This window comes from Carcharhinus amblyrhynchos, chromosome 13 (assembly GCF_965287045.1).
Source record: "Carcharhinus amblyrhynchos chromosome 13, sCarAmb.v2.hapA, whole genome shotgun sequence".
In the NCBI taxonomy this organism is placed as follows: domain Eukaryota; kingdom Metazoa; phylum Chordata; class Chondrichthyes; order Carcharhiniformes; family Carcharhinidae; genus Carcharhinus; species Carcharhinus amblyrhynchos.
In genome coordinates, this window is record NC_137336.1 from 38,053,426 (window position 1) to 38,076,405 (window position 22,980).

The 22,980-nt window shown below is 41.4% G+C and overlaps 1 protein-coding gene across 1 annotated transcript in view; it reads right to left on the bottom strand.

The window, feature by feature from the left end:
- Positions 1–22,980, bottom strand: part of LOC145351659 (nuclear factor NF-kappa-B p105 subunit-like) — a 55,321-nt gene that overhangs the window by 26,702 nt on the left and 5,639 nt on the right. The window contains 4 exon segments of the mRNA XM_080201219.1: positions 83–231; positions 9,546–9,644; positions 17,477–17,517; positions 21,757–21,847. Coding sequence (XP_080057345.1) covers positions 83–231; positions 9,546–9,644; positions 17,477–17,517; positions 21,757–21,847 — 380 coding nt within the window.

Genomic DNA, 22,980 nt, shown 5'->3' on the forward strand with positions numbered 1-22,980 from the left:
AACTCTAATCTCAAGTAAGATTGCTAGAGGTGCTTGTAATAAGCTCCCAAATATTTGTATTACTTAAAAACTATATTCCTACCTAGCAGTCATGTCCTCAGACTCCATTTGGATTACACAGATGCCATTTTCACATTGTCTTCCCACGAGGCTGTGCACATGCAGAAGTGGAGGTTCGTCAATGGTTACTAACTGCACTACAATTTTGGCAGGTCCAGTGTAGTTGTGGATCTATCATTGAAACAGAGGTTAAGGTTTATGAACGTTTAGAGACATGGTACAGGGAGAGATAAAATGGAGAAGGGGAGATGTGCTTCTTAAAATTTTCAGGACTCAGCCATTAAGTGGCAAATGATATTTGTACCACAGAACATCTCCAACAAGAAATAATCTAACCATTTCCCCACATCATTCAATGACATTACCGTTGCTAACCCTGCCCGACATTCATCCCCACTCCCGGTCCCATCATCAACATTCTGGCATTTATCATTGACATGAAACTGAAATGGGCAGCCATATAAATTCTGTGACTACAACAGCAAGACAGTGGCAAATAACTCATCTCCTGACTTCCCACAGCCTGTCCACCATCTACAAGGCACAAGTCATGTGTGATGGAAATCTTCCCAATTGGCTGGACTAATGAAGCTTCAACAACATCCAAGAGGCTCAATAACATTCAGGACAAAGCAGCTCAATCGATTTGCACATAATCCAACACCTTAAACATTCACTCTCTCCACCATCGATGTACAGTTGCATAGTGTATACTATCTGCAAGATGTACTGCAGCAGCTTATCAAAGCTCTCTTGAAGCATCTTCCAAATCCACAACTTCCAACACCTTGAAAGAGAAGGACAGATGGATCATGGGAACACCACCACCTGCAAGTTTTCCTCTAAGTTACCATTGTCCTGGCTTGGAGCTACATTCCTTTTACTTCACTGTCACTGAGTCAAAATACACTGTTAATGCAACCACACCACATAGAATGCAACAGTTCAATAAGGCCTTTCAAGAAGGCGCACTAGTAAATAGGGATGTGCTTGCTTTGCTATCATTGCCATGTCCTGTAAACAAATAAATACAAGGAAATTGGGTGTTGTGTCCACTCTCAGATACTCACACTTATGTTTTTGAGAGAGCACAATGGCTACAAAACTGACTCTTTGTAGACAACGGGTACCTTGAGGATGTGGGCAATGACACTTATGTGGAGGCCACAGAGTGCAGCAGAGATCCGATATAATGAGGTTTATGCTGCTTCTTATGCTTTGGTGGAGCAGACCATTGGAATGCTGAAGATGTTGTCCCAATGCCTAGACTGGTCTTGTGGAGTCCTGGAATATCATCTGCAGCGTGTATCACTCGTTGTGGTTATCTGCTGTTATCCCTTGATGACCTGGTGCTTCAATGGGGTGAAGAGCTGCCTGAGATGAGTGAATAACATATATTCTCAGATGCAGAGGATATTAGCTCATGAAGAGAGACTGAATAGACTGGGTCTGTACTTGTTAGAGTTTAGAAGGCTGAGGGGGGATCTTACAGAGACTTAAAGATAATGAAAGGGCTAGATAGGGTAGAGGTAGAGAGATTCTTCCGGCTTAGAAAGGATAGCAGAACTAGAGGGCACAGCCTCAAAATCGGGGGTGGGGTGGGGGGCAGTTTAGATCAGAGTTGAGGAGGAACTTCTTCACTCAAGGGGTGGTGAATCTCTGGAATTCTCTGCCCATTGAAGTGGTGGAGGCTACCTCGTTGAATATATTTAAGTCATGGGTAGATAGGTTTCTGATAGACAAGGGAATTAAGGGTTATGGGGAGAAAGTGGGAAAGTGGAGCTGATCCACTTCAGATCAGCCATGATCTTATTAAATGGCGGGGCAGGCTCGAAGGGCTAGATGGCCTACTCCTGCTCCTATTTCTTATATTATGTTCTTATATCAAGGTGGGGATGATGACGAAGCCCTAGAGGAAGCAAAGTCAATGCTGATGGCCAGAAGAAGCAGGAGAGCTCATAGCCTCCCACTTCACGAATGATGAGAATTAGGGCTGGTGATAATGTCCACTCATGATGATGTCCTTTCTTATCTGACTGCTGGCAGTGCACACCCCCTTTGAAATGCCTCATGTCATGGGAAGGGAGCAGTTTGCCCATTTTCTCAACATTACGGGAGGATGATGGTGACTTGAGTGGGAACAGTGCATTGTTCCTCAAAGAGCTCCCGTCTGGCTGAAGGCAGCTCACACACTCTCACTGACCAAGGTGATATTAGGGCAATGCGTTATGTGGACAGTCTCACCTCTCCTCATCCAGCCTTCTTATTTCAGTGTGTCCCTGAGTTCATTGTCACACTTTGCATAAGGCTCTAGCCACTGGGTTCCATGTGTTGAGATCAGGCATTCACAATGACTGGGTGACCCTGACCATTCTGAGAGAGCTCCCCATTACCAGGGAGACACTGGCATGACTGTTGGTCTGTCACTGTGGGAGAAGACCAACAGTAAGCTACCGTCCTGGACCAGTCTTCAAACACTTCTAACCCCATTTTCCAGCACTTGTTCCATAGCTTTGTACACTGTGGCATTTCAAGTACTCCAGATTCCCGCTACCCTGGGGGTGAAAAAGGTCTTTCCTCAAATCTCCTCTAAATCTCCGGCCCCCACCTTAAATCTACACTCCCTGGTTTTTGACCCTTCTAACTAAGGGAAAAGGTTTCTTCCTATCTACCTTATCCATGTCCCTCATAATTTTGTACACCTCGATTAGGTCCCCTTTCATCCTTCTCTGCTCTGACCTAACTCCAGCCTCTCTTCACAGTTGAAACTCTTCAGCCCAGGCAATATCCTGGTGAATCTCCTCTGCACCTTCAATAGTGCAAACAAGCACATCTTTCGTAAAGTGTGACAACCAGGACTGCACACAGTACTCTAGCTGTGGCTGAATGAGAGTTTTATATAGCTCAGTATTCTATGCCTTGGCTAATAAAGGCAAGTGTCCCATATGCCAAATGTTCAGTAACATTCGACTGGCTCCCATTTTGATTCCACAACACTCTAAAGTTGAAAGGGTGAATAGGCAATCCGATTCTAAAGATTTGTTAATGTTGGATCTGACTGATCACTTGCAGAGTTGCAACAATACTGTGTTAAGTCTATCGGAAAATTTTGACAAAGAATTTAATTTGTCCTTATTGTTGCACCAGATGGCTTAACATAAGAATCTGCTCCTCTCAAGAATCATGGTTCAGCTTGCACTGAATAATGCACTAACAGTAAAGTCTTACACAGATTCAAGTTTTTTGTGAGGTTCACACACGAGTTTTTTTTATTCGCTCATGGAACATGGGTATCGCTGGCTGGTCAGCATTTATTGCCTATCACTAGTTACCCTTGGAGGGCAGTTAAGAGTCAACCACACTGCTGTGCCTCTGGAGTCACATGTAGGCCAGACTCGGTAAGGACAGCAGATTTCCTTCCCCAAACCAGATGGGTTTTTCCGAGAATTGATAGAAGTTTCCTGGTCATCAGCAGATACTTAATTTCATATATTTTTTATTGAATTCAAATTTCACCATTTGCTGTGGCAGGATTCAAACCTGGGTCCTCAGAACATTCGCTGAGTTTCTGGATTAACAGTCTAGCGATCATGCCTCTAGGCCATAGCCTCCCCAAGAATGTCTAACTATATGCACTCAAGAAATGGGTGTTTGCCATCACAACAGAAAACCACAAGCTTATACAATTGAAAACAATCAGATTTATATTTATGAACAATCCCACGACTGAAATGCTGCAGTTTTAAATGGACTCTTTTTGACAAACACTTGTACACATTTTAAAGGTGGAATTTTGCAACAAAAAGGCTGTATTTAAATATAATTAACCTCAAAGTATTCACCATAGTTAGAAATGGCACCCTGTTAGCATTCATTCAGTATGGGATTTATCATTAAAGATTCTTGTCCCAGGAAGTGCTTTATTCCAGGATTAAGATGAAAGTACAACTTTCAAACTAATACAAGTTGTGGAAAGTTGAAAACATGGTTCATCTCTGTAGAATATGTTTATATTTTTATTAGCCTGCATTATGGCAGTGTCATGTTAGCTGATGAGGACTGATTTTCCATCACTTTTTCCCGAGAAGTTCTGCTGCTGACATGGGAATTTTTAAGATGTTCCCTGGGTGGCTATTTATCAACTAATTACTATTTGTTTCTGAGTATGATGAAAGAGTGACCTATAAAGATGGCATAATTCTCTTTGCAGGCGTCTCGTGGCTGCACTGTGTGTTATTTGGAGGAGACAGTGCAGCAACATGGCAAGGTTTCTGCTACAGCACCTCCTGAACTCTTAGCTGTCATTACCCAGAAGGCAGTAAATGCATGGAAGCATTATCAACTCCAAATTCTGCTCCTAGTTACATACCATCTCAATTTTATCATTTCCTAATCATTGCTTGGCCAAAATCCTGAAACTCCCTCTCATACTACATTGTGGGAGTAGCAAAGAAAGACAAAGCTATGTTCACAAGATCGATTAAGGATGGATAATAAATGCCGGTTTTGCCAGTGATGTCCATATGCCAAGAGAGAATAAATAAAAACTAATTAGACAAGATAATCAGAGACAGCATTGAATGACTGAACTAATGGGCTGTATCCTAGGGTTTTAAACGAAATGGCTGCAGAGATAACAGATATGTTGATTGAAAATCTTCCAAAATTTCCTAGATTCTGGAAAGGACTCAATTGATTGCAAAACTGCAAAAATAAAATCCACCTCTATTCAAAAAGGAGAGACAAATATCAGGAAATGTTAGGTCGGTTAGCCTAACATCTGTTGTTGGGAAAATACAAGAATCTGTGATTAAGATGGCAGTAGCAAAACATTTAGAAAATCACGATACAATCAGGCAGCATCAACATGATTTTGTGAAAGGGAAATAGTGTTTCACAAATTTATTGAAATTCTTCAAGGATTGTGATGACCTCAGCGAGGCCAATGAGGTTGGCTTCTTAGAGTATGACTGAGATAACCCATACCACTGTAGGTCCTTTAGGTTCACGGGCTCCCTAGCTTGTTCCTTCTGTGCTCTTGTGGAGTCCGTGGACCATACCTACATCTTGTGTCTTAGATTGCACATCCTTTTTGTTTACCTGATAAACCTTTTATTAATGTTTTGTTTGCACTTCAGTCTGACGCTCTGATCTATGGACACCTAGTGCGGCGGTGGGCGGGTCGGGAGGGCAACATCCTCGTGAACCTGCTCCTAGGCCTGGCAAGGTGAGCCATCAACAGGTCCAGGCGATCAATGGGGTCATCCATCCTGACTGTCTGCCCCTCTACAGCAGCTTTATTCATGGCCAGGTGTCCTTGGAGAGGGAGCATGCAGTGTCCATGGGCTCAGTTGACACCTTCCACATCTGTTGGGGCTGGGGTGTATTATAAACCCCGATAGTCAAATTTTGATTTAATGTTTTAAGTTTCCTTTGTACTTTGCTTTTTGGTTCAAGATATTCCCCCTTCTTTTGGGGAGCTGCCCCTTTTAATTTGTCCCTAAGTTAATCTGAGTTTGTTTACTTGTTTGGCATGCAAAACAGCGCAGCAGCTCCTTGATTGAGGTAACGATTGCTGCCCAATCAGGGAGTTTCACCTGTGCATATAATAAGGAGGGCCAGGTCTACTGGCAGTCTGGATTCTGACTTTGTATCTGAAGCACTCTTTGGAGTGGAGAAAATGCCTATATAAAGGGAATCTGGTGAAGGGGTTCTGGCCTCTGATGAGTTATTTCAAGGATGTGACAAGCAGGGTTGCTAAAAAGGAACCAGTAAATGTATGCATTTGGATTTCCAAAAGGCATTTAAAAGGTATCACATAAAAAGTTATTACATAAGATGGTTGTGGATGTTATATTTGTGGTTGATAAAGGATTGGCTAACTGAAAAGGAACTGAGGGCTGTGATAAATAGGTAGTTTTCAATTTGAAGAATTATCATGAGCAGAGTGCCATTAGGATCAGTGCTAAGGCCTCAACTAGCCATGGATCTATAGTATTGATGTGGATGAAGGGACCACCTGTATTATAGACAAATTGTTGAAAAATACAAAACAGGTAGAAAAATAAATTGAGGTGGGTATAAAGACTTTGTGCTGGGTTTTCTGCCCTACCCCCTCCAGCAGCTTGCTCTCTAAGGGGAGAGTCAGCTTGCTTTTGGTTGCTGGTGGTATCTTTTGGTCTGACAGACATAGAATGTAGACAAACTACTGCATAAACAGGCCCTTCAGTCCACAAGTTGTGCTGATCATATCCCTACCTATAAACCCTCAATCCTATCAAATCCCATGTACTCATCCAGAAGTCTCTTAAAGGACCCTAACGAATTTGTCTCCACCACTGCTGATGGCAGCTGATTCCACTCACCCACTACCTTCTGAGCGAAAAACTTACCCCTGACACCTCCTCTATACCTACTCCCCAGCACCTTAAACCTGTGTCCTCTCATAGTGACCATTTCAGCCCTGGGAAATAGCCTCTGAGAATCCACCCGATCTATACCTCTCAACATCTTATAAACCTTATCAGGTCACCTCTCATCCTTCGTCTCTCTAGGGAGAAAAGACCGAGTTCCCTCAAACTACCCTCATAATGCATACCACCCAATCCAGGCAACATCCTTGTAAATCTTCTCTGCACCCTTTCAATAGCTTCCACATCTTTCTTGTAATGAGGTGCACAGTACTCCAAGTGGAGTCTGACTAGGCCACATCTCTCTTGTAATGAGGTGACCAGAACTGCGCACAGTACTCCAAGTGGGGCCTGATCGTTCCAACGCTGGGGAACCAGCAAGATGTTACCAGTGGCCAATGGTGAACTGTTTCAGCCACCGGATCACTAGAAAATCCCACCTTCTGCAAAGAGATATAGATAGGCTAAGTGAGTAGGCAAAAATTTAACAGATGCAGTATAATGTGAAAAACTGTGAGGTTGTTCATTTTGGCAGGAAGAATAGAAAAGGGGAATATTATTTATATAGAGACTGCAGGCTGCTGTGGTACCAGAGGCATCTGTATGTCCTTGTGCTTGAATTGCAGAAAAGTTAGCATGCAGATACAGCAAGTAATTTGGAAGGCAAATGGAATGTTGGCCTTTATTGCTCAGAGAATTGAGTATAAAACAGGAAAGACTTGCTATATGCACAGGACATTGGTAATATCACACCTAGAGTACTGTGTACAGTTCTGGTCTCCTTACTTAAAGGATACCATTACATTGGAAACAGTTCAGGGAAAGTTCACTTGGCTGGTTCCTGTGGGATGAAGGGATTCATGAAAAAAGGTTGAACAAGATCATTCTATGAAGAATGAAATGTGATCTTTTTAAACCATGTAAGATTCTGGGAGGACATGATAGTGTAAATGCTGAGAGGATGTTTCCCCTTGTGGAGGAATCAAGAACCAGGGGTCACAGTTTGAAGTAAGGGGTCTCCCTTTTAAGAGAGACGGGAAGGAATTTCTTTTGAGGGCTGTTAATCTTCCACAGAGAGCAGTGGAAGCTGGGTCATTGAACATATATGTATAAGGCATATATATGTATGAATACATTTATATGTATTCATATTCTTTTGATGTGCAAGGAAGTTAAGGATTAAGGGAATAGGCAGAAGGCTGGTGTTAAGGTCACAATCAGGGAGCAGACTTGAGAGGCTGATGGCCTACTCCTTTTTTTTCTTGCAATTTTAAAACAAAGCACAAACAAGCAGAAGCAATTGTAGGAAAAAGTGGTTGCACAGAAATGACAAAAAAGGATGGTGTGAGACCTGACATGCCACAAACAAGCCGCTTATCTAATCTTTATATCTCAACCTGCCATTAAGAAATTGAAATATTGACTCCTGCCTAGTTCAATCACCTCACAAACAATGTTTCCCATAAAATCCACCCCTAAGTGTGTGAAGTAGAAGGAATGTGCTTTACTGCAAGTAACACATTTGTATATGGTAGGTGATGAAATACTCAGGTGCAAGCCAGCTATTTTCCATCAATCTTTGCCCTCTGTATATTTCAGTGATACAAGCAAAATATTGCTAGATTTTATTTTCCAAATCTTTTATCTATGTGGAAATTGACAAATGTATTAAACACAAAATAATATTTAGACTGTTATCCACGCTATAAGTGCCCACGTACATTCAAATCAGCTTTTCTGCAGTAATTGAACTGCCACAAATTATGAACAATTACTCCAAGATAACAATGTTCAATGCAATGCTCCACCAATTATGAAAGTATCTATAATAAATTGTATGCCACATATTTAAAATATTCATCTAAGGAGTATTAAAGATTTCATTGGCTGTTGCTTGAAATTGCCTTGGAATTTTCAACAACTGGCCACCCTCAGGCAGCTAGTAGTTCAAAGTGGCTGTTGTCCTGGATACTCTATAGTGGAAGTGTTGGGTACATATAGGCTTAATGTGGGACTAAGTACAGTATTGCCCACACAATGATATAAGAAAATACATGACTCAGGGTCAGTCTGGAGATGGACACAGTTTGGTTAAGATCTAGAATGGGGTCAGCTCCATACCTGTACCTTCTACTGTAAGTATGTACATAATTAAGAGTTGTTAATAAAGACAAGTTGTTGACATATCCCAGGCTGGAAACCTACTTCATGGTGTCTGAAGCAGGATTCTTTACACTGAATGCCCACCTAGTACAATTTTAACACAAGCCATGAGTGCAAGGCATTAACATCCAAAACAGACGGGATCTTTTTGCTGAGGAAAATTGGTTTCCCATAGTAGCTGTAGTACCCTGTTTGCAATTTTAAAGTAGAAATGGGCAGTACTGGGTCTCAATGTGATCTATCCACTTGTATAAGGCAGTGAGCAGTCTATTCAGCAGTTTCTAAAAGAATTTCTGAAGGCTGCCTCAAAAATAACATTTTTGAGAGAATGTTTGTACGGAGTAGGAATATCCATTCTGTATCAATGTTCAAAATTACTCCCACCTCACTGTAGGTTCTATAAATATTACCATAATTCACAAACTATAGAATTCCTACAGTACAGAAGGAGGCCATTCAGCCTATCAAATCTGCACCAACCACAATCCCACCCAGGCTCTATCCCCAAACCCCGTGCATTTACTTTAACTAGTTCATCTGATACAAGGGACAATTTAGCATAGCCAATCCACCTAGCAGCACATTTTTGGACTGTGGGAAGAAACTGGTGCACCCAGAGGAAATCTACACACATGCAGGGAGAACATGCAAACTCCACACAGACAGTGACCAAGCCAGGAATCGAACGCAGGTTCCTGGCACTGTGAGGCAACAGTGATAACCATTGTGCCACCATGCTGCCCAAATGTGGAAGTTTTGATTTATTCCCAAATATCTTCGAATTTATCTTACTGTTGCTAGCTTCCACCTGATGATTTACTTCACGGTGAAAATTTGGAGAGTTTCTTAGGAAAAAAACAAATGTTTAAATAGATTTACAAGGCTAATGCTTAAGTTTGAAACGTCAAATACCTTCACTGTTGGATATGTTTTTTTGTTTTTTTCACTTGAGACTCCTGGTAAGCCGCCATGTGATGGTCCTTCACATCCATAACGAAAACGGAAGCCTCGCTTCAAGACAGAAGTAAGATGAACAGATTATTTTGTTTCTCTATCATTGTAAAATATTTAACTGTTAATAATTAAATATTTAACTGTCACGCAAGGATATTTTGGCCTTGGAGGGAGTGCAGAGGAGATTCACTAGGCTGATTCTGGAGTTGAGGGGGTTGAACTATGAGGAGAGGCTGAATAAACTAGGCTTGTACTCGTTAGAGTTTAGAAGAATGAGGGGAGATCTCATTGAGACGTATAAGATATTGAATGGGATGGATAGGATACAGGTGGAGAGGCTCTTCCCGCTCAGAAAGGACAGTAGGACTAGAGGGCACAGCCTCAGGATAAAGGGGAGGTGGTTTAGAACGGAGTTGAGGAGGAACTTCTTCACTCAAAGGGTGGTGAATCTCTGGAATTCTCTGCCCGTTGAAGTGGTGGAGGCTGCCTCGCTAAATATTTTTAAGACGCGGGTTGATAGGTTTTTGATAGGCAAGGGGATTAAGGGTTATGGGGAGAGGGCGGGAATGTGGAACTGAGCCACGACAGATCAGCCATGATCTTATTGAGTGGTGGGGCAGGCTCGAGGGGCTGGATGGCCTACTCCTGGTCCTATTATGTTCTTGTGTTCTAAATGTCAAACTATGTTTGCTATTGGAACAGGAGTCAGCCATTCAACTCCACAAGCATGTTCCAAGATTAAATTAAATCATACTGCATTGATTTCATATCTCTTAATACATTATAAATGAAACTTTATCAATCTCAGTTGTTACGATCTAACCTCAACAGTTCTTTTGGGGACAGCTCCAAATTTCCTGATATTACCTCTGAATAGCGAGATTCTAATTTTAAGTCTAAGTCCCTTTGCTCTGTACTCACAACAGAGGAAATAGTTATTTTCTATCTGTCACATCAAATCCTTTCATCATTTCAATCATCACTGGGGAGGCATGGTGGTACAGCGGTCAGCGCTGCTGCCTCACAGTGCCAGGGACACAGTTTCGATTTCCAGCTTCGGGTCACTGTCTGTGTGAGGTTTGCACATTCTCCCCATGTCTGCGTGGGTTTCCTCCAGGAGCTCTGGTTTCCTCCCACAGTCCAAAGATGTGCGGGTTAGGTGGATTGCCATGCTAAATTGCTTCTTTAATGTCAGAGAGAGTGGCTAGGGTAAATGCATAGGGTTATGGGGATGGGGCCTCGGTAGAATTGTGGTCAGTGCAGACTCAATAGGCTGAAAGGCCTCCATCAGGATTCTACGATTAAATACCGCAATTGAATCACCTTTCAGTCTTCTCCACGCAAGGGACAACAGGCCTAGCCAATGCAACCTGTTGTATCAAATTACCATTTCTAACCACAGCATCATTCTGGTGAAATAAAAACAGAAAATGTTGGAAAAACGTAGCAGGCCTGGCACATTTGTGGAGAGAGAAACAGAGTTAATGTTCTGAGTCTAATATGGTGCTTCATCATTGAGTTCTGATGAAGAATCATATTAGATTTGAAATGTTAACTCTCCCCACGGATGCTGCCAGATCTGTAGACTGCTACCAGTATTTTCTGTTGTTATTTCAGCTTTCCAGCAAGGTGGGGAGAAAATCTCAGTAGGTTAGAAAAAATTTTAATCCATTAGGCATTTAAGACACCAATAGAACTACCAACTTTGAGTTAAATGACTCTAAATCAGACTTATAAGCTAACAAGGGAACAGCTTACATACACGTGAAGGCAGTAAGAAATTTAAACAAGTGATTGTGATTTAAATACGTACTTTGAGGATTTAAATTTATTAACTGTATTTTATAAAGTAAGTGGGCATTTTAGCCGAGAGCAGATTGGTGCCAGGCGTGACGGTATGGGGGCAAACTGACAGAACCACATTCTCAGGAGACAATGAAACCTCAATGTGCAAGTTCTCATCAGCGAGAGTTGCTAACCGCAGATTTCTCAAGGCAGCTTTATGAATAGGATTGATTCACTGCCCAGATAAGGCAATGCCTTCTCAGGTGTGAGAATATACATTTGTCTGGTTTGGCCTGTGGCAGGGTGAAAACTGATGGGAATATTAACTTTGACCTTTGTAGCTCAGCATCTGAGGTTGCTAAGCACTAGAGAAAGTTGAGTCAGAGGGAGAAAGCATCCAGACTTTACAGGCCAGTGAAATCCCATTATGTCAAAGGGTAAAATGTAATTGGCTAAAGTATGTGATATTAATGATTTACATGTATTAAGCTGAATGATTCAAAGCTAATGGAAGGCGGGAGAGTTTGATAAGAGAAATCTTTAATTGATCAATCTAAGCTTTGTACATCAGAGTTATTGGAGAAGTCAGTCTGCTCTTTGTCTAGAGAGGCCTAGGAATTTTCATTAATCTCTCCCTGCGATCGCTGGTCAAATAAAAGACACATTTTTAAACTGGGACACGGGCTTTTGTGAGTCTTTGCATTGACTGAAGTTTTGGCAATACCTACTTTCCAGGGAACCCCACTAACACAACATCTGCAGTATTTAGCTTTTATTATTCCGGTGAATTTGTCTCTCCTCAGCTATGATATCCAGAATTGAATGAAGTACCCTAGAAATTGTCTAACTCCAGCTTTACAAAACTGTTGCATGATTTCCATCTCTTTGATTTCAAAGCCCCTTGAAGTACAGACTAATATTCATTAGTCATCTTCATTATTTTTGTACCTGCTCACTAGCTTTTATCGATTTCTGTACAGAGAAATACTTGCCTCCTCCAGTCTCAGTTTCTCAGCACTTAGAAGATACTCTCTCTGATCCATCTTTCTGAGGTCTCAGTGGATGATCTCACTCTTCCCCACACTGATCTCCACATATCAAAGTTGAATATTAACCCTTGAAACTCAATGTTCTTTGGTATGATTGTGCCATTGTGTCCCATCTACGTATTGTGCCACAAAGGTTTGATGCAGAATGGTGAGTTCTTGATCTTTGCTATTCTACTGAGACAGAAGAAAACTCTTCTACGTAAAACAACTGCTTTGATGAGCAAGTCGTCCCATTTACTTCTCAAGCGCATCCGTGCAGCCAATCATGGAACAGAAACCAACGATTAAATTGCCTAGCTGATGTCACACCAAAAGAATAATGGTGACACAAAAGGGGATGGAGAATTCTTAAGAAAGAATGCAATAACTATAAAATACTGAAATCAAAATCTCCATTGCTAGAGGAATTTCTACTTTTATTTACTTTTATATAATTACAAGAAAATATCTGTTTGTTCCCGAATTTGATGGAGAGATACCGCATGATGCAATTTACAAGAAGACTCCTTCTCCCGTATTAGTATCTCCCATCACAACAGTCCTGCCTGATCAGATTTGGTATTGAAATGATTTCAGTAAGGGAAGTCCCATTGAACTTCTACTTTCAGAGTTGAGGATATCATCAGTAGTCAATATGGCTAAATTTCTTTCATCCATTTCTAACAAGGCCAGCACTCACTGAATTTGAACATATGAAAAATTTGATTTGATTTATTGTCACATGTATTAGTATGCAGCAAAAAGTATTGTTTCTTGTGCACTACACAGACAAAAGCATACCGTTCATAGAGAAGGAAAGGAGTGAGTGCAGAATATAGTGTTACAGTCATAGCTAGGGTGTAGAGAAAGATCAACTTAATGCAAGGTAGGTCCATTCAAAAGTCTGATGGGAGCAGGGATGAAGCTGTTCTTGAGTCAGCTGGTACGTGACCTCAGACTTTTGTATCTTTTTCCTGACGGAAGAAGGTCAGGAATGCATGGGGTCCATAATTATACTGGTTGATTTGCCGAGGCAGCGGGAAGAGTAGACAGAGTCAATGGATGGGAGGCTGGTTTGTGTGATGATTGGGCTACATTTACATCCTTTTGTAGTTTCTTACAGTCTTGGGCAGAGCAGGAGCCATACCAAGCTGTGATACAACCAGAAAGAATGCTTTCCATGGCGCATCTGTAAATGTTGGTGAGAGCCACAGCTGACATGCCAAATTTAGTCTTCGGAGAAGTTAGAGGCATTGATGGGCTTCTCTAACTATAGTGTCATTGTGAGTTGTATAAGCATAATGGCATCCCTGGAATGAAAATGACCCTCTTCAATGAGAGCACTGAAAAGAGAATTAAGCCTTCTATGTAATTCAGTGATACTATTATATTTCCTTTTGAATTATTTGGCTCTCTTCTCTCCATTGCTCAATATTTCCCAAATTAGCTGATTCTGGGGATTGGATTTTCAATGCTATTATTAAAATTAAATGGTCTAATTGGCCAGGAGACAACCTTAGTACCAGGCGATGTGGTATACAACAGCTACATTAGGGGGTTGCTGTTGCCTTCCTGATTTGAGCAGGTGGCTCTTTGGAAAGAGGCCAGGAAGTCATAAGCAACCAAACACACCAAGATTTGGCGCAGCGCTCTTGCCGGCACCAGTTGGTCCCTCACATTTCAACTCAAAGCAACAGCAGAGAAATTTCAAATTCCCACGGTGAATATTTTTCATGTTGATTTTTTTTTCATGTCCCAGTGGAATAGTAAAGGTTGAGAACTCACCATGCATTCTACAACTAACCTTTCTGTGATACATCATGCAAATGATAGCTAGATGCTGATCTTCTATGGCACAATCAGAACAAACTAACTCGCACAAGACTGTTTGGACGCGCCAGGAAAAATAAATAAAATTATAAATTCAAAAGGACTGGCTTGTTAATGAGTCTTCAATGAGATAAAAATCATCAATTTGCAGCAATCATGTTTCCTGTTCCCTCCCTCCCACTCCTCCTCCACTGCTGGCCCTTGAAAAAATGTAAACTACTCCAGAGATATTGGGATTCCAACATGACTTCAGCATCATGGAATCTCAAATCCTGTGCTCACATATTCCCAATCTCGTGGCCCTTTGGAAATCCTGGTCAGGAACTTACTCCCATGAATATTAGAAGACTGGGGTGTGAGATGCTAAAGATTAATTCTATCTTGGATATTCCCTCACTTGCTATGCAAATATACCTAATTTTTGCTGCACAACTCCCCAAATAGTTTCTGCCTGCCCCTCCTCCCGTGTCTGGGCTTAAGAACTCAACACAAGGGATAATATGCCCTCACTGTGTTACCTTATTAGATATTTTATTGAAGAAAAAATAATTATTTTTCCTACTCTTTGTTGAAATATGTTTATTTTTAAAGTGACTCAATTTGAATAATCATCATAAAGCAATAAAAGATGGGTCGATATTCCACTTCATCACAGTTAGAAACATTGGGTTCTCAGGCACAGTCAAGAGGAAATGCAGGTGGAGATTTATGTATCGGCTCAGCAATTGGATTTCCTCCGTCTTATCTAAGCAATTTAAATGAGCTTAAATTCCCAGTAGTCACAGGTCCAACAAAACAATGAAAACAAGGCAGAGGAACATCTCATTGCTTCCACCTCAGGTTCCCTTTGGTGTCCTAGAGTTTTCCCCAGTGAAAAGGAACCTGAAGAAACATGGTGATGGGGTTTGTTCTAGGACCCTCTCTCTTCCAATGCGTGTAAAGCCTTGACTATAAATGAATGAGTTAGTAATCACAAATTCTATAAAATTAAAGCAGGCATTCTGAGATTATCCTGATGATTTGAATGGCAAGCGCAATAGCTTATTTTATGAATGTCACCCCAGGATTATCTTCAGGCCTAAGGCCTTATGGCTGCTGTTGTCAACCGTCAAGGTGGAAACATTAATATGAGTCAATAATTATGGGGATCAGGAGGTTGTGGAGGAGGAATGAGGGAAGAATAAGCATATTGGATGGACTGGATTCAAAGGACAAAATGTTTTTGTTCTCACTTGATTTTTGTATGTTCTTTTGACAAATAATGCATTAGGATGAGGAGTTTACTTGATACCTGTTTCCATACACCTGCAATTTTTCTATAACATTACTGACCTAGGTGTTGTGTATGAGAATTAATCTGTACAGTCCTACAAGTTATCAACAATCTGGTGGTTTCCATTGACCAGAAACTCAACTGGACCAACCATATAAGTTTTTTTTCAAATTCATTTATGGGCTGTGGGCATTGCTGGTTCGGCAGCATTTATTGCCCATCACTAATTGCCCTTGATAAGTTAGTGGGAGCTGCCTTATTGAACTACTGGAGTCCCCGTAGTGTATGTACACCCACAGTGCTATTAGGGAGGGAATTTCAGGATTTTGATTCAGCGATATATTTCCAAGTTCCATAGGATCCCTACAGTGCAGAACAAGGCCATTCAGCCTATTGGGTCTGCACTGACTTACTGAAAGAGCATCTAGGCCCCACCGCCCCACCCTGCTCTTTACCCATAACATCACACATTTACCATGGTCAGTCCTTCTAACCTGCACATTTTTGGATTGTGGGGTGAACTCGGAGCACCTGGGGAGAAAACCTATGCAGACATGGGGAGAACATGCAAACTTCACACAGACAATGACCCAAGGCCAAAATTGAACCCTCGGTCCCTGGCACTGTGAGACAGCAGTGCTAACCTTTGTGCCACCATACTGCTCAAGACTTGAAGGGGAACTTCCAGATGGTGATTTTCCCAGGTATTTACTGCTCTTGTCCTTCTAGATTAAAGCTGTTGTGGGTTTGGATGATGCCACCTAAGGAGCCTTTGAATTCCTGCTGTACATCTTGTAGATGGTATACTGTTGGTCAGTTGTGGAGGGATTGAATGTTTGTGGAGGGTGTAGCAATCAATTGGGTTGCTTTGTCCTGGATGGTGTCAAGCTTCTTGAGTGGTGTTGGAACTACGCTCATCCAGTCAAGTGGAGTACTCTACCACATTCTTGACTAGTAGATTGTGGAGAGGCTTTAGAGAGTCAAGAAGTGAGTTATTTGCCACAATATTCCTAGCTTCTAATCTGTTCTTGTAGCCACAGTATTCAAATGGCTAGTCCAGTTCAGTTACTGGTCAGTGGTAACCCCCAGGATGTTGATAGTGGGAGATTCAGCAATAGCAATGTATTGAATGTCAAAGGGTGATAGTTAGATTCTCTTTTGTTGGAGATGGTCGGTGACTGGCACTTGTGTGGCACAGATTAATTGATAATAGTACTGTGGCTACAAAAGCAGGTCAGTAACTGGGAATTCTGCAGCAAGAACTCGCCTTCTGACTCCCCAAAGTCTATTCATCATCCACGAAGCACAACTGAGAAGTGTGATGGAATACACTCCACTTGCTTGAACGAGTGCAGCTCCAGCAACATTCAAGAGGATCAACACCATCCAGGAAGAAGCAGCCCACTTGATTGGCACCCCATCCCTGGCTGCAGTGTGTACAATCTACGAGATGCACTGTATAATCTTTCAAACCTGTGACTTCTACCACTAAGAAGGACAATGGCAGCAAATGCATGAGAACATTATGCCATAAACCACCCTGACTTGGAAATATCGTCATTCCGTCACTGTCGTTAGGTCAAAATTCTGGAACTCCCTTCCTAACGACACTAGACGGAATGTTCCCGTTCTGCCTGCCACGGGAATCGTAACGGGTGGGACAGAAAATTCAGCAGACCGTGCTGGCAACCTCGGGTGGGAATTTCTAGCCTTGGGGGGAGCATGGCTGGAAAATTCCACCCTGTGGATGTACCTATACTGATGTACCTGTTAGCAATACAAAAAGACAACCCGCCACCATCTTCTCAAGGGCAATTGGGTATGGACAATAAATGCTGACAAAGCCTGCAATGCTCAAATGCCATGAAAGAATAAAAAAGATCCAAATAACCAATATGCATGGTTATTGAAGCATAAATATTTGCAGTTCCAGTAAAAGCAAATTATTATTTGCATGATTTGTTGTAGCTCACCTGTTTTGGCTGTTCAATGATTTCAATGTAGGGATCACATGCTAAATACAAAAAAAATCCCATTAGTAGTCTGTCAACCATTGAAGTTACAAGTAAAAAGAATGGGATGTTGTTTATATGCCCACCCGTGCATTCACAGTGAAGAAGGCATGATAGGCAGATAAAAGTTTAGTACAACAAATACATGCACCAAAATAGATGAGAGCTATAATAAGGTGTTAATATAGGTGTCTGGCACTAGTAATAGGAACCTGACCAAATTTTCAGCTTTAGTTGTTAGATTGTGTGCATATTCTATCCACTATTCCTGGACGCTGATGAGTTTAAGCAGTAATTACTAAAGATTGAATGTTCTTCCTGGTCCCACAAAATCTTGTCACCGAATGCACCATGTTCAGTTTCCTTTGTCAGATGGATTGCCTCACCTCTTTTAAAAGAGTGCCAATGCTTATTGAGTGCTAGTCCTTTGCCAATCCCATTCAAATGAGGTCTGGTCATAAAAATGGATCCCACCTCTCACTGGAAAGTTGGAAGTACAATCACTTTACCCACTGCTCGCTAAAAGCAAAGTCTCTAGGATAATCAGCACATAATTTTCTCACAAATGATTTAAAATCAAACCCTACATGATTTATTTTAAACAGAGTACAAAGGCTGACACACATTCATTTTGCCAATCAATTTTCAAAAGAAGCCTTATTTAATAATATTATCATATTTAGTGAGCTGACAGCAGAGCTGGGAAACTTACTGTCTGTAAGAGGAATATGGCGGGAAATCTGGCATCTCCATCAGAGATGTGAGCATTTAAAGTAGAGAGATAATCTGAAATGTGGCATGGAGTGGATGTGCGATGGGTTTGTGTGTGTGCTGCATTGAAAAGCATGGGGTGGCGCGCTAGCACAATGGTTGGCACTGCTACCTCACAGCGCCAGGGACCCGGGTTCAATTTTGGCCCTGGGTGACTATCCGCATGGAGGTTCCTCCAGGTCCTCTGGTTTCCTCCCACAGTCCAAAGATGTACGGGTTAGGTGGATTGGCTAAATTACCCCTTAGCGTCAGGGGGAATAGTAAGGTAAATACATGGGGTTACAAGGAAAGAGCTTAGGTGGGATTGTTGTCAGTGCGGACTCGATGGGCTGAAGGCTCCCTTCTGCACTAGGGATTCTGTGAAATAGAATCCAGCAAGCCTCGGGTAACAGATATTTTTAAAGTATTGAGAGAGGGGGTGAACGAGATGGTCGGCAGTTGAGAATTGCCCCTCCCCAAGAAAATGTTAGCCAATGTACGTTTTTTGTGTCAGATTCATTTGGTCAAGTGGTGCAAGTTTGTTCAGCCATGAAAGGGAAATTTTCTACAGGTCTACACTGGTCTGAATTTAACCGGGCTGAGGGAAAAGCCCAAAAGTTCCGAATTCAGCACTGGCTGCATCAAAATGGGAGTTCAAGCTTCAGTTATATTTGTCTCTATTACATTAGTGTTGGTTATGGCTTGGGCTGCTGGAGCAAAAGGTATTTCAATAAGCATAAAATTATGTGAAATTATGTAAAATGTAGCAGAACATCCTTCCCCTGTGCTTTCTGTGGTTGTTTCTGTGGAAATGTAATATCATTACTGAGAATCAGTATGAAGCAGGTGCATCTAACCTCACTTCACAACCTATTGCATTAGGTTTAAAAGTATTGAAATGTTAGTTTCTGAGACAATATGAGATACAATAATTTTTAGTTTTTCACTTTTTGCATTTAGTTTACTATACTGTCACAATTTTGCATTTTATTGCACTTTCCTTCGTTTTTATATTATCAACTGAAGCAGTCTCCATACAAGGGCGGAATCTTGATGAGGAATCCAGGTTCTTGCCAGCAGTTGGACAGACAGTGAGAGACCCACTGTGTCTTTTTTTTTCTGGAAGGCCCACCATACCACATGCAAATCAAGTCATGTCAAGGCAGCAGTGGGCCTTCCTCTGGAATCAGATGGTGGAAATCCCACCTAGCAAGAGCTGCTGGCCAATCAAAGGCTGTAAAAAGTCTGACAACACCAGGTTTTAGTCCAACCGATTTATTTGATACTATCAAATAAATCGGTTGGACTAAAACCTGGTGTTATCAGACTTTTTACTGTGTTTACCCCAGTCCAACGCCGGCACATCCACATCAATCAAAGGCTGACAGCTCTTGTGCTTAGCAGCACCACAGAGAAGGGAGTGGCTGCTGCTGGAATAACATCCCTTGGAGTAGCAGGATGCAGCACAACACAAAGATTAAGTGATGTAGGGGTGGAGGGGTTTCATGGGATAGGGATCATCAGTGGGGTGGGGGCCAGGGCTTTCAGATGAAAAAGCAAGGAAGTAGCTTTGAACAAAGGACAATTTCTCCCCCCACCCCCCCATCCCCATCCCCCAGGAGGTGACAAGCTACCTTTATGATAGCTGTTGTGCATGCCACATAGCAACAGGCCCTCTTGCAGTTGGGTTAATCCAGAGGGGGCAAAATAATGTCCTTAAATAATTCATAATTCACCATTTAAGGGCCTGAATTGGCAGCAGAGTGGGAAGTTTGATCATTGGCCTTCCCGCCCAAAACATAATTCAGATGGAGGTGGGAAGGCGGTAGGGTATGCCATCTAACCACCTCAAATTTATTCCTTTCCTGCATCCAAGCTTGGCACCAGCGAGAGCACAGGATTCCACCTATAGAGTAGGAATTCTGTTGGCAATTGCTTTTGTAGTCAGTGAACTATATGGATAAAAAGGAAGTCTGATGGTTTTAAGTCAGAGTGCAGAGACACCTAAATGTGCGGGTTCTCAGAAAAGTGATACTGAGATGCTAGAACTTGAAGGGACATGTTCACAGCAGCAGGCAACTTGCAGATTGATCTGTATGTCAGTGAATCAATATGTTTTATCCAGCTAGATCGATATGCAACTACAACTTGAGATAAGATCTTAATATAAATGATTTTGTAAATCTTCAACTGTACATTGATTTCTGAATGTATACCCTACATGAGATAAATTAGAGAAAAATCTATAGTTATCTAAGGACTTTGCATTCTTAAACAGTAAATGTGCGACAGGTTGACAGGCAGTATTTGTGGCATAAAGTCCAGGACCTAATAGATTTTACTGTTGGATATCTTGCCAAATTCTTTAAGTGTGTTGTTTTGCTTTGCATATGTTCCCAGATTCTATGGCCAGTATTAAGCCTAATTCCCAACTGCTGACAGGAATCTTACACTGATGTCTCAAGGAGAGGTGTTCTGAAGTTCCAAACAGGACAACCCTCTCCCCACCCTCTATATGCAGTAGTACATATTTTTTTTCCATCTATGGGTGCTCTAACACTCCAGTAATTGCCATCTGTTTTGGGAGGCAATCGCGTAATGGTATCATCACTGGACTAGTAATCCAAAGACCCAGAGTAATACTCTAGGGACCCTGGTTCAAATCCCAAGCTGGCAGATGGTGAAACTTGTATTCAATAAAAATTTGGAATTAGAAGTCTAATAATGATCATGAAACCTTTGATTCTCTTAAAAACCCATGTGGTTTACAAATGTCCTTTAGGGAAGGAAATCTGTCATCCTTATCTGGTCTGGCTATATGTGACTCCAGATCCACAACAATGTGGTTGACTCTCAAATGTAGTTTGGAAGAGAGGACAGTTAGGGATGGGCAAAAAATTCCAGTAAAACAATTTTAAAAATCTATTTCATACCTCTACATTGGGTTTCATTTCACTTCATTTTGAATGTCACTTCTCTCTTCTCTTCCCTAGCCTTGGCAAAGACTGACAAAATATTTTAAATTTATTTTGAAGCTCTATAAAGTCATAGAATCATATAGGTTTACAGCATGGAAACAGGCCCTTTGGCCCAACTTGTCCATGCTTCCCCTTTTTATAATCCCTAAGCTAGTCCCACTCGCCTGCGTTTGACATAGAGATGTTGTCAGCCATTTACCTTTAAGCCTACACTTTCCTTTCAGATTCCCATGCTAACTATATTTTACACATACCTCATTAATCAGCTGCTTGCAGAAGATCAACATTGCTGCTAATGCTATGACTAATTATTTAAAGAGGTTTACCATAAAAGGTTTGCGACAATCAGCTGACCTCTGTTAGCTAAACTTGTGTCAGCAGCTAGGCAAGAAAGCCTAAATCTAGGCTGGTGAGGAAATTTGCCCTTAGCTTTGGGGTAATATTATATTTCATCGTAAACTAAAGGCAGCAAACGTTCCTTGTCATTCAGTAACAACAATAGTAGTCACTTACTGAAATGTGAAGTAGGATCTGAATAGTTCAAATCTTGGCAGCTGAGAACAAAGTCTATATCTATACCATTGTAGTGGTTCATACTCTCCATCTAGAAAGAAGTTAAACATAAAATTATAAAATCTGTACAATTTTTAAGTGCTTTGCATTAAGCACAACATAACATCCTTTTTAATATTACAACATACATTTTCATTCATGTCAGTATAAAAATGCTGAGCAACACGAGCTACTGAATGATCTCCACAGGGCACCTTTGTATGATGGATTTTGTCAGCTCAGTCAAGCAAATTGACAAGACATCTAACCAGATTTGACACTAATCTGTGACCCTGCATTGCTGTTAGAGATGTACAGACCCTGCCGTTCTGCTTGGAATGTTCACTGGCAGCAGTCGGACAATCACAGTGACAAAAATAAGAGGCTCAGGAAAATCAAAATAACTAAAAATATTTGCATTAGCCTTTGAAAGGACGTATCACTGAGTTGGGGTGATTGGGGACAGACTCAGTTGTTTGGAGGATCACTACACACAGCGGTCACTGAAAGATCAGAAGCTTGCACTATATCTACTACAATTTATGCTTTGTCAGCTGTTTCTTCTCAAAATGTAACTTTGATTCACACTTTTGCAATCAATAGATTTAGAGATGCCATAGTGTTGAAGCTTACACCCGATTAGATTTAGTCGTGCAATATTTTGGTGCAAGACATCACAGGATCAGTCAAAAACTGAATGAACTGAAGAACGTTCTAAAACTAATGTACCCTTTGTGTTGACCTAACAAGTTCCAGAATATAACTGATACTATAAAAATCAGCAGGCCAATTCTCTAACTGGATAGAGAAAGAGAAATAGAGATAGAGGAAAGACTGGATAAAGTGAAAGAAAAATACTGATAAAAAGGAAAAATAAGAAAAGAGCTAACACTTTCCAAACTTTAAAAATCTTTAAAACGAATTCACCACACGCAGGAAGGGAGTCAGTGGTTAGCACTACTGCCTCAGTGCCACAAACCCTGATTCAATTCCTGACTGTGTGTAGTCTGCACATTTTCCCCATGCCTGGGTGGGTTTCCTCTGGGTGCTTCAGTTTCATCTGTAGTCTGAAAGATGTGCAGTTAGGTGCATTGGCCATACTAAATTCTGCCTTGGTGTACCCAAATAGGTGCTGGAGTGTGGTGACTAGGGGATTTTCACAGTAACTTCATTGCAGTGTTAACG